This window comes from Hylobates moloch, unplaced genomic scaffold (genome assembly GCF_009828535.3).
Source record: "Hylobates moloch isolate HMO894 unplaced genomic scaffold, HMol_V3 SCAFFOLD_10, whole genome shotgun sequence".
NCBI classification, from domain to species: Eukaryota; Metazoa; Chordata; class Mammalia; order Primates; family Hylobatidae; genus Hylobates; species Hylobates moloch.
Window position 1 is genome coordinate 84,390,076 of NW_026652285.1, and position 12,694 is coordinate 84,402,769.

Sequence of the window (12,694 nt, forward strand, 5' to 3'; positions counted from 1 at the left end):
AACTGTGAGTCAATTAAACCTTTTTTGTTTATAAATTACCCAGTCTCAGAGAGTATCTTTATAGCAGTGTGAAAATGATGATATTCACTCCATTTTAAATTTGAATCTTAAAACAAGAATTTGTTCTGCTTTTGAGATTTAAAAAGTTAAGTATTCCCTAGGCTGGTAAGATTTTGTGGTTACCAACCACTATGGTACAATCATGGCTCACTGCAGGCTCCACCTTCCCAGGCTCATACGATCCTCCCATCTCAGCCTCCCAAGTAGCTGGGACTACACCACACCTGGCTAATTTTTTATTTTTAAGGTTTTATAGAGATGAGGTCTCACTATATTGGCCAGGCTGGTCTCAAACTCCTGAGCTCAAGTTATCCTCCCATCTTGGGCTTCCAAAGTGCCGGGATTACAGGTGTGAGCCACCATACCTGGCCCTGCTTTTTAATTCTCAAAAAGTATGCTCAAGAATAACTATCCTTCCCTGGTAGTCTAGTGGTTAAAAAAACATGAAAGAAAGAATATTCTAAAGCACAGGTAATGAAAGAAAAAGTAGATAAACTGGACTACCTCAAAATCAAAAACTTTTGTGCATCAAAGGAAACTATCAACAGAGTGAAATCAATCATGTATATGATAATGGGTTAAGATCCAGAACAGATAAAGAACTCATGCAACTCAACGACAACACAAACAATGCAACCCAAAAACAGGCAAAGGACTTCAATAGACATTTCTCCAAAGAAGCTAATCAAATAGCCAATAAGCCCACAAAAAGATGCTCAATATCACTAATCATTAGAAAAATGCCAATCAAAACTACATATCACCTAACTTGCATTAGGATAGTTATAAAATTTTTTAAAACCCATAAAATATTGGGGAGGATATGAAGAAAATGGAACCCCTGTGCACGTTGGTAGAAATGTAAAATGTTACAGCCACTATGGAAAAAGTATGACCTTTCCTTAAAAAATTAAAAATAGAATTACCGTATGATCCAGCAATTTTATTTCTAGGTATATAGCAAAAAAATTGAAAGCAGGGACTCAAAGAGATATGCATATACTCATGTGTATTGCAGCATTACACAAAATAGCCAAAACAGGAAGCAACCAATGTGTTCATCAATGAATAAATGGATAAACAAAATATGATATATACATACAACTTAATATTACTCAGCCTCAAAAAGGAGAAAAATTCTGAATATGGGTGAACCTTCATCATGCCAGGTGAAATACGCCAGTCACAAAAGCACACATACTGCATAGTTCCACTTACATGAGGAACCTAAGGTGTAGTCAAACTCACAGAGACCGAAAACAGACTGGTGATTGCTGGGGGCTAGGAGGGTAGATGAATAAAGAGTTCCGTTTAATGGGTAAAGAAAGTTTCAGTTTGGGAAGATGAAAAAAATTCTGGAGACACAGTATTTGGTGATGGTTGAAAAACAATGTGAATATACTTAGTGTCACTGAACTATACAATTAAAAAGAGTTAAAACAGTAAATTTCATGTTATATATATTTTGCCACTTAAATCACTTACAGCAAGACATGAATCAATGTATGTATTATACATGCATCAACTCAACGTTTTCTCTCAATAAAGGAGTAACGTTAGACTTTAAAAAAGTTGGGGGTGTAATATAACAACTGTCTGACCTCCCTTCTTCATTACTACAGCCCAGGCGGCGTTCTAAATTATAAGGCAGATTATATTTTTCCGTGCTTAAAATCCTTTACTACCTCCCCTTTATATACAGGGTAAAATCCAAGCTCCTTCATATAACATAACACTCTTGCCCTGGTTTATCTCTCAAACCTCACTTCCTGACACTTCTTGTATAACACTACAGTTCTCCAAATTTACCAAGTGATTTCAGACCTCTATGCCCATATATGAGGATTTTCCGTTTTCCTAGAAATGTGTTTTAACAGCTAGTAAGCCTTCATTTATCTTTTCCAAAACTCAGCTCAGGGAACAATGCCACCATAAAATTCTCAGCCTCCCCCAAATCCCTATAGAATTATTTTTCCCGAGTTGTATCTATTTCTTGGTTTTATATAAATATTTATCAGCCGGGCGCAGTGGCTCACGCCTGTAAATCCCAGCACTTTGGGAGGCTGAGGTGGGTGGGTCACCTGAGGTCAGGAGTTCAAGACCAACCTGGCCAACATGGTGAAACCCCATCTCTACTAAAAATACAAAAATTAGCCAGGCGTGGTGGTGCATGTCTGTAATCCCAGCTACTCGGGAGGCTGAGGCAGGAGAATCGCTTGAACCTGGGAGGTGGAGGTTGCAGTGAGCTGAAATCAGGCCATTGTACTCCAACCTGGGCAATAAGAGAGAAACTCCGTCTCAAATATATATATATATTTATCTTGCTGTTGTACTTCTACTCTACTATACATTTATTTATATAACTGTCTCCTTTAATTAGACTGAAGGCTCCTTGAAGGAATATACCGTGTCTTAATCATTTCTGCATCATTAAGTACAATTCCTGGCATGTAAGAGATATAGACTAAAATGCTTATTATTAATTGATAAAGAATTATATCTAGACCTGGTTGGAGAATTATAGCAATATGCAATTTTTTTTCCTTTTTAAGAGACAGGGTCTCACCCTGTCACCCGTAATGGTGTGCAGTGACACCATCATAGTTCACTATAACCTTGAACTCCTGGGCTCAAGCAATCCTCCTGCTTTAGTCTCCAGAGTACTACAGGTAGATACCACCATGCATGGCTAATTTTTAAATTTTTTTAGAGATGGGGTCTCGCTACCTTACCCAGGCTGGTCTCAAACTCCTGACCTCACACGATTCTCCTACCTTAGCCTCCCAAAGTACTGGGATTATAGGCATGAGCCACTGTACCCAGCTGGCAATATGTAATTTTTTTCCCTTTTTTTAAAGCTTTTCTTTCATTTTTTCTTTTTAAAAAAATACTTCTTTTCACCCCAAGGGAAGTCAGCAATTTCAAAAAATAATAAATATTCTTGATGTAAAATATCTCGTTAGTGAAGGAATAAGATAATTTGCTCTAACATTTGGAAAATTTTTATACTAAATTGTGCTATAAAACCTAATTTCCACTCACCTTTCAGATTTTGTTAATGTTTACATTCCTTTTCTCATTTAACTTCAACAATGGCCTAAAGCACATCCTGGGACAGCTTGGTGTTTTGCTGTGTGGTTTTTATCTGAATGTGCTAAGAGAACAGAACTTGCCTGAATGGGCTAACCAGCAATAGCACTCTAGTCCCCTGGATTCTATTCACTGAGAGAGGAGGTACAAAAAACAATATGATACTTCTGAATAAAGTAACTGGGCACCAACATCAGGGGATCCAGGAATGCCTGAGGTGTGATTTTTAACACCTTTTCATAATTATCAAAATAGTAAATTTTAAACAGATTTGGTATCAAAAATTAAAATTCAGGAAGGTTTGATATATGAATCTATTTTTATGAATTATAAGGTCTTTGACTCTGTTTCCCTAATATATTTTGCTGTCAAAAATATGGACAAATACTCAACTCTAGATATCTCCTGTGTATTTTAATATTTTCAGACTTGTAACACAGGACTAAGAAGATACTAAAGATCAAATTCTGATAAAATTCATCTTCAGAGGGATTTTTTATAAAGGTAGAATTTGTCAGAAACGGAAAATGTCCACTTGTAAAAAGTGTATTCATGGCCAGGCTCACGCCTGTAATCCCAGCACTTCGGGAGGCTGAGGTGGGCAGATCACCTGAGGTCAGGAGTTCAAGACCAGCCTGGCCAACATGGCGAAACCCCTTCTCCACTAAAAGTACAAAAATTAGCCAGGCGTGGTGGTGGGCGCCTGTAATCCCAGCTACTCAGGAGGCTAAGGCAGGAGAACTGCTTGAACCCAGGAGGCAGAGATTGCAGTGAGCCAAGATTGCACCACCACACTCCAGCCTGGGATATAAGAGTGAGACTCCGTCTCAAAAAAAAAAAAAAAAAAGTGTATTCACATTAGAATTTTTTTTTAATATCAAGCACACTGGCCACAACTTGTTTATAATAGTTTTTGTAGCCAATGAAATAATATGATTTAAGAACCAGAATTTTGTATCAGTAGGATTGATTCTTTTATTTAGTACCATAATGCCTAGCTTTTATAAGTTATTTATCTTTATTACAATTCAAAAAGATTGGTCCTTTGTCCAGAAGAGATTCATCTACTGGACACTCAAAAACCATTCCCATGTATAAGAGTACTCAGAAGTAATGGATTACATGAGAACATCGTTATGAGCTACTTCTTTCATACACAAAGACACTTTTTAGTATGCAGGATTGAGCATTTACATAATGAATCAGTTGATGAATTCTATCTACAAATATTCTGAGATGATGTCATCCAGTCCAATGACTTTAAGTACCACACCTACGCTGAAGGTTTCCAAATCTCCAGCCTGAATTCTTTCCTGAATTCAGACTTAATTCCCATTTATCATCTCCCACTTGTATATCTCATAGGTATCTTAAGTTAACATGTTCAAATCAAACTCTTGATTCCTGCCTACCTCCAACCCCTGCCCCAAATCTTTTTTTGTCTTTGTCTTTTTATTATTACTATTATTTATTTACCTCAGTCTTTACATCTTAGCTCCATTTTACCAGAGGCTCAGGTCCAAAATCTGGGAGGCATTCTTGATTACTCCCTTTCCCTTCAGAACCACATCTAATCAATCTATCAGCAAATCTTTCAAAATATATCCACAGAAGCCTGTATAGGTGGCCCATAACTATAGCCCCAGCTTCTCATAGGGTGGAAGGATCTCTTGAGCCCAGGAATTTATTTAAGGCCAGTCTGGGTAACATAGCAAGACCCTATCTCTAATTTTAAAAAAATCCATAATCACCACTTCCAGTGCCTATGCCCTCAGCCAGGCCACCATCATCTCTCACTTGAAGTAGGACAAGAGCCTCCACTTAACCCTATACAGCTTATTTTTTTTGGAGGATGGGGAGGCAGGGTTTCACTCTGTCATCCAGGCTGGAATGCAGTGGTACAATCTCGGTTCACTGCAACCTCCACCTCCTGGGCTCAAGCTATCCTCCCACCTCAGCCTCCTGAGTAGCTGGGACTACAGGTGTGTGCCACCACCCTTGGCTAATTTTTTGTATTTTTGGTACAGATGGGGTTTTGCCATGTTACCCAGGCTGGTCTTGAACACCTGAGCTCAGATGATCCATTGGCCTCGGCCTCCCAGAGTGCTGGGATTACAGGCGTGAGCCACCACACCTGGCCACAGTTTATTCTTAATACAGCAACATGAGTGATTCTGCTAAAACATAAATGATATAATCTCACTGTTCCATTCAAAATCCTCCAAAGGTTTCCCATCTTACCTAGTATAAGAAATTATAAAAAGCTTTGAAACATCACTGCTCTAATGCCCTCTCGCATAGGGCTTTCTTACTCTCTCTATTCCAGTGACACCAGCCTTCTTTCTGATACTTGAACACAACAAGCATACCTTAGGCACCTTACATTTGCTGTTCTTTTGGACTGGATCATTATTTCTCCACATACACACATAACTTTTATCTTCACATCCTATAAGCCTCTGCTCAAATATCATATTGCAAAGACTTTCCCTAACTTCTTTCATCTAAAATAGCATCAATCCCATCTCAGTCACTCTCAATTCCCTTACCATGAGCTAAAGGAACACTAGTTTCTATAGATGTTAGATAGCAGTTGAGCCAGGACCAATTTTCAGCATATAATAAAATAATTTGCTAAATAGTTATAACAGGTACAACCAACTCCACACTTCTGTATATTCCTCTACCATAATATTCATCACATTTTATGCCATTATTTATGAAATTAGTGTCTTACCCACAAGACTACAAGAGAAAGAACCAGTTTCTTACATTGCTCTTTACTAGCATTTGATCATTAGAGCTAATACTTCTTGCGCACTTAGATGGAGTCTTGCTCTGCTGCCCAGGCTGGAGAGCAGTGGTGCGATCTCAGCTCACTGCAATCTCAGCCTCCTGGGTATAAGTGATTCTCCTGCCTCAGCCTCCAGAACAGGTGGAACTACAGATACATGCCACCACACCCGGCTAATTTTTTATATTTTTAGAAGAGATAGGGTTTCACCATGTTGGCCAGGCTGGAGTTGAACTCCTGACCTCAAGTCATCCACCCGCCTTGGCCTCTCAAAGTGTTGGGATTACAGGCGTGAGCCACCACACCCAACCCTTTCTTGGGCACTTAATATGTATCAGGCCCTGTTCTATTTAATGAGTACTTTAAATGTATTAACTCATGTAATCCTCACAATAAAAAAAAAAAAGAGAGAGAACATCATCTTCATTATAAAAAATAGAAGGGGTAAGTTACTTGCCCAAGGCTATAGAGGCAGTAGAGTCAGGATTCAAACTAGCTCCAGACCTTGTATCTGTAACTGTTATGCCAGACTGGCTCTTAGTTGGCTGATGGGATAGAATGCCAGGGGGGAGGGCTTGCTTAATGTAATTAGATTCAGGCTCCCTGAGGAGGTAACATTTGAGCTGAGAGTTGAATGACGTCGATCCTGCCAGGTGACTACCTGGGTAAAGAGTGTTCCCGGCCTAAGAAATACAAGACAGAAATGGACTGAGTACAGAATTAAGCAGGGGAACAGGGAAGGGAGGTAGGGAGAGAGAGACAGTGCCAGAAAAGACAGGTGTTAAATAAACAGAAGAGTATTAGGTAATGAAGATAAAGAGATGGGAGAGAAGTCTGCATTTGGGGGCCTTCATAAGGAGTTGGTTTTATTTCAATAGCACTGGAAAAGAGGGTTTAAAAAGTGAGTACTGTAACTGAAAGGCTGAGAGTCCTACCCCAGCACTTGCTACTGAGGACACTCAGAATTAGTCCTCTTCACCTGAAGGTCACCATGATCTCTTGAGGGAAAAACAAAATCTGTTACTGTGGTTAGGGAGATGATAAATGAAATGATAAGACAGGACCACATGACTGTAGCTAAACTTGCTGCTGGCTGATGGCAGTGTTGGGACATAGGCATAAGAACATCTTTTATAAAAGCAATAGCTACAATGTTACAATAGCAACCCCGGAACAAACACTGCTAAAGATCATATTAGTCTTCAATGCCACTTTCCAGGATAAACAGAAGAGAAGAAAATCCACAAGAACAATGAAACCAATCACTTAAGCAACAGCTGAACCCTTTCAGAGAGCAACCGTGGCTCTGGATACCATTGCTAGAGTCCTGCTTAGGACATGCTTCACAAATGCATATGTTTTAAAAATGGTACTCAGAAAACTCTCAAAGGGGAAACCCAGTAGGCCTACTCAATGGCATGTTTAATATATACATGCAGGCACAGCACTTTACTGAGAAATGTGTCTGAGCTCTATCGCCAACTGGTATAAGGACTGTGGGAAAGTAAATGGACTTCTAAGGGCCCTAGCTTCTTTATTTGTAAAATGTGAGCCTAGAGTAAGATGCATTTTAATTCTTACATATACAAGCACACACACACCTCTATGACTCTGCACATACTACAAATCCAAAGGCATGACTCTGTTAAATGAAAATAAGCAAGGGAAGTGTTGCAGTATTTTAATATGTGGGTTAAGTGTAATGAAATGAAATCAACGTATTTAAAGAGGACAAATGCTGACTAAATTTTGGGGCTATATGTCAAATATTTATATACACAGATTACCAGATAACTGTATATTACATTCTTAGGATATGTATATATGAAGTATTAGTTAAAAATGTAACAACCATTCAAAAACAAAACATGGGAAATTACATCAGGAAGCTTCAATTCTAATTGGCTCTTCAATTACGCTCTACAATATTCTATACTTATCAATTATTTGGGTTTTGGATTTATTCACTACAAAATTATGAAACTAAGTAACCTTCAATTCTTAAATTCTACATATTACTTGCCATGATTTCTTTTATCAAGACAACTTAGATATAGCAATGGGTAGTGTATGAAGCTTAGGTTGGGCATCAGTCAATATTTAACATGGTATATTCATATTACATGTGAAGACTTTTTGAACACTTTCCCTTTAGAATTTTTAAATCAGAAATACTCAAATGTAAGAAGTTGTCCAGAAATAAATTGGTTGTACTCAACGGTGACATTACTTTCTAAGGAACAACTACTTCCTGGACTTTTCACAGTATTCTATGCTTTGTTCATTGTCATGCTTACCTACAAGAAAAAAAAAAAAAAAAATCGAAACTTTTTACACCCTTTTTAATTATGTATTCAAGTTAGAAAAAGGAGGCTGTCAAAAAATTACCTCTAATTTCTATGAAATTAGATAAAGATTTTTTCATTATTTAAACAAATATATCAACAAAACCAATAAGCTAAACAACTTAGATATAAAACATCAAAAGTTTCAGAGGCCATATTTAACTTAACTTTCTTAAGGGTATTTATACCTCCTTACCTGATGAAGAACTTCCAGGGTAACAGGGTAAAAGAGGTTTTCAATAATTATTCGAAGCACAGGGCTCTGCCCAGGTAGGACTGTGCCTTCATTGGAAGGACCTCCAGAAAGGGCCAGGCTTCCTGATTGGACGGCACTGACAGCCTGCAGTGCAGCTTGGGCTCGCTATAGAACAACCCAAAATGAGAACTTTTGATTATACAGATGCATTATATGAATCCTAAAATTTAGTTGACATAAAACAGTATGAAGCAATATAGTTAAGTAAAACAAGATTTATCTACTCTGTCTGGAGATACATACCCTAAATTTGTAATCAGTCAACAGTCAAACACCTCCCTGCATACCACAATGACACAGTATTTTTAAAAGGTGCTTAAATTTACTTGAAGAATAAAAACACATGGAGAAAAGGAGAAAATGTGGATATAATTTTTATTTCCTAATTTTTGAAAGACAATGGTAGTCAAGACAAGGGTAGTCAAGACAAGCTTCTAAATATTCTCCACTAAAAGAAACCAAGGCACTCTAAAAGAATAGCTGATTCCAGAACAGGGGCCCAGAAATCACAAGAAGACTATAAAATATTTTTGTTTTGGGGCAGGGGGAGGGAGCATTGGTCAGAATGCAAGGAAATGTTCAAAGAATGATAGGGATATTCCAAAAGGACATAGAAACCAGCTTGAAGGGGCCTGCACTGGCCAAATCTAGGACAATCTGTGTATCAAAATAATAACAACTGTTAAAAACAGAAAATCCATCAAATAACATAGGAAACCTTTAGTCCATACTGATATAAATAAACAGCTGATAAGGAACAGTATATTGACATAGTCTTAAAGTACCTGCCCACAAAATACTACTCTTCCCCCTTGTAAGTAACAACTTTACAGTGGAGAAGGCTGGCAAACACCACTCTAATCAAGTGATCAAAGAGCCCATCATTACTAACACAACAAATGGAAATTTTATAATGCAATGAAAAGAGCATTACTTCTGTGATGTTCTGTCAAAGACATATACTCTGAATTGAATCACAAGGAAACATCAGACAAACTCAAACTGAGGGACATTCTTGAAAATAAATTGCCTATAATTTTCAACGTGTCAAGGTTATGAAAGGCCCTAAAGGAGACTAAAAAGACATTACAATTAAATGGAAATGTGATTCTAACTGAATCCTTTTGCTATAAACAAACATTATTGGGTCAATTGGCAAAACATAAATGGGGTATGAGGAATGGAGGGAACTTATGTATCAATGTTAACTTCCTGATGTTGACTGCTGTATTCTGGTTGATAGAAGAATGTCCTTGTTTGTAGGAAATGCAGACTAAAAATATTGGACAGGAAAGAAGGACCAGAGTGGCAACTTATTCTCAAAAGGCTCAACAATCAAAAGTCCTTTGTACTATAATGGAAACTTTTTTCTAAGTTTGTGATTGTCTCAAAATTTTAAGCAACTATTATTACTTTGGGGCCACAGAGCAAGATGCTGTCTCAAAAAAAAAAAAAGTGTGTCTGATGCTAAAAATTATGAAGGAGCAGAATTCCTATTATGGGAAATAATTTTAAAATGTTTGGGTAACAAACTCTCTGGAATAGTTAAAATTAATAAAGGAAATAATAGCAGTAGTATGATCAGGAAAACAAATTTAATGTGGGATAAGGAGAAATGTATACTTCATGTAAAATATAAAAATGCCTGGAAAATGTAAAGAAGATATTTCTCAGATTGAGAATATGAAAATTAACATACAATAAAAATGCACAGATCTTAAGTGTTAAGTCTGATTGTTTTTTAGAGAAAATCCTTCTATGGTCATCTCATGGCAGATTTATAAACTTTCATCCACAAGGTCAAGAAAAGCTGCATACAATAATGACTCCTATTAACACAACCATTTCTCAAATGCTGTATCTCAGAATATGACCTAAATTTTACAGTTGTGATTTTAGTTTAAGTCAAGGAAACAAAACACTTAACGTTCACCTGACCTGCTGGCAAGTGCAATCATAAACTGGAAAAGTAAAGTGCATATTTTGGGATAGCTTGCTATTCAGAGAACAAAAAGGAATGAAACACTCATCTATCAGCTTTCTGGGAATGTCAGAATAAAAAGACACGATAGTACTTTAAAAATATCAAACAAGTATCTGCAAGTTGGACATTAGGTTTGATGTAGGACTTTGAATTTTAAAAAAATTATTGTATTTTATCAAACATCAATGCATAAAAGTTGTACAAAAGCAACAAGATGGAAAAAGTATTGGGAAGAAATGAAGGCTATCTCAGAATAAACTAGGTCATTTAGGCTGGCTTTGGTTGCCAAGCAACTGGGATTTCTCACTGTTTCTCTTTGGAATAATCCAATCTTTAAGATTTATTAAATTGTTTTTTCCCTTCAAGGTTTATAGTAACATATTCAGGAATCACACTAATGAGAAAACTGCAGGATTTACATGAAGGAAAATTAAAAACTCTACTGAAAGACATAAAAGAAAACAAACAAAATATAACTTCCTCCTTAAAAAAATCAGAGTAATATAATTAATGTGCATAATTAATTATCTCAAATTAACTTACAACATTAACCCAATTCCAAGTGTGTTTTTTGGGGGACAGGAGTTATCAAAATAATTCCAAAATTTATCTGAAGAAATAGGCAAGATATATTAATCAGTTAATTTCTGAAAAGAGAGTAAGAAATAAGGTCTCGCTCTGCAATATATTAAGTCTTAGGAGCCGGGCGCAGGTGGCTCACACTCGTAATCCCAGCACTTTGGGAGACAGAGGCTGGTGGATCACCTGACGTCAGGAGTTCCAGACCAGCCCGGCCACCATGGCAAAATCCTGTCTCTACTAAAAATACAAAAATTAGCTGGGCGTGGTGGCGGGCACCTATAATCCCAGCTACTCATGAGGCTAAGCCAGGAGAATCGCTTGAACCCGGTGGGCGGGGGGTGGGGGTGGGAGCAGAGGTTGCGGTGAGCCAAGATGGCTACACTTCACTCCATCCTCGGCAAAGAGCAAAATTCTGTCTCCAAAAAACAAACAAACAGCAACAACAACAAAAAATTAAGCCTTAAGGCACAGACGCAGAAATGGAATCCAAGCTTTTGGAATTCAAAAGGTAGTAAAGGTTAAACATGGAATGCATAGCATGTGGGCAGCACAAACGTGGGTAGAACAAGACATGCAAGCAGAACATATAAGCATGTTAGACAAGACTGTGCGTGAGTGTGTGTACATATGATCAGTAGGCATAGAGTGTATACAGAAAACTAATATATGACAAAGGACAAGTTTCACATTAGTAGATAATAAATGAGTTATTCAAAAATAATGCAGGAGAAACTGGTCTCTGGGAGTAAAAAAAAGACTGAACCCTTACCCTCATTCCTATGTCCAAAAAATTCCTAATAGAAATAACAACAACTACAACATAAAAGTATTAGAAGAAAACATACATAGATTCTTTTTTTAATCTTGGTGTACTAGATCTTTCTGAGCATGGTACTGAAGTCAGAAAAGATTGTATTATGACATCCTAAGAGATTTGACCATATATTCATAGAGACTGAAGGTAGAATGGTAGTTGCCAGAGGTGGGAGGGAGGAAGGAATAGGGAGTTACTGTATAATGGATAGTGTTTCAGTTTGAGGTAATGGGAAATGGCATCTAGAGACTAAGTGTGGTGGTGACTATACAACAATGTAAATGTACTTAATGCCATTAAACTGTACATTTAAAAATGGCTGAAATGCTAAATTTTATGTCATGTATATTTTACTACAATAAAAAATGGAGAAAATGGCACTAACAGAAATCAGTATAAGTATTTTACAAATTATTAAACAAAAGTAAAACATAAGATATAATTACTCATCTATCTATCAACGAAGACTGGAATGCCATTTGCTCATCCATTATACTGGTGTCACTCTAAGCACATAATCTCTACAGAAAGCAATCATGCAACATATACCAAAATTTAAAATATGTACATGCTGTGTCCCAGCAATTTCATACATATACATTGGAATACACATTGTCTTGCACGGCAATATACATTGTATTGAATTGGAATATGCTGTATTGGAATATACACAGGAAACAACTTCAGTGTATATCAAAAAGAAATTGGATGAATTATAATTCTCCTATAAAAGGGAGTATTACAGTCATTAAAAGCTGATGAGGTAATG

At 37.0% G+C, this 12,694-nt stretch overlaps 1 protein-coding gene across 19 annotated transcripts in view; it reads right to left on the reverse strand.

Annotated features, from left to right (window-relative positions):
* Nucleotides 1-12,694, reverse strand: part of PTBP3 (polypyrimidine tract binding protein 3) — a 167,900-nt gene that overhangs the window by 38,232 nt on the left and 116,974 nt on the right. For all 19 annotated transcript variants that reach the window (XM_058444822.1, XM_058444823.1, XM_032164886.2 and 16 more), the window contains one exon: nucleotides 8,486-8,650. In XM_058444822.1, the coding sequence (XP_058300805.1) occupies nucleotides 8,486-8,650 (165 nt within the window). The remainder of the gene's footprint in view (nucleotides 1-8,485; nucleotides 8,651-12,694) is intronic.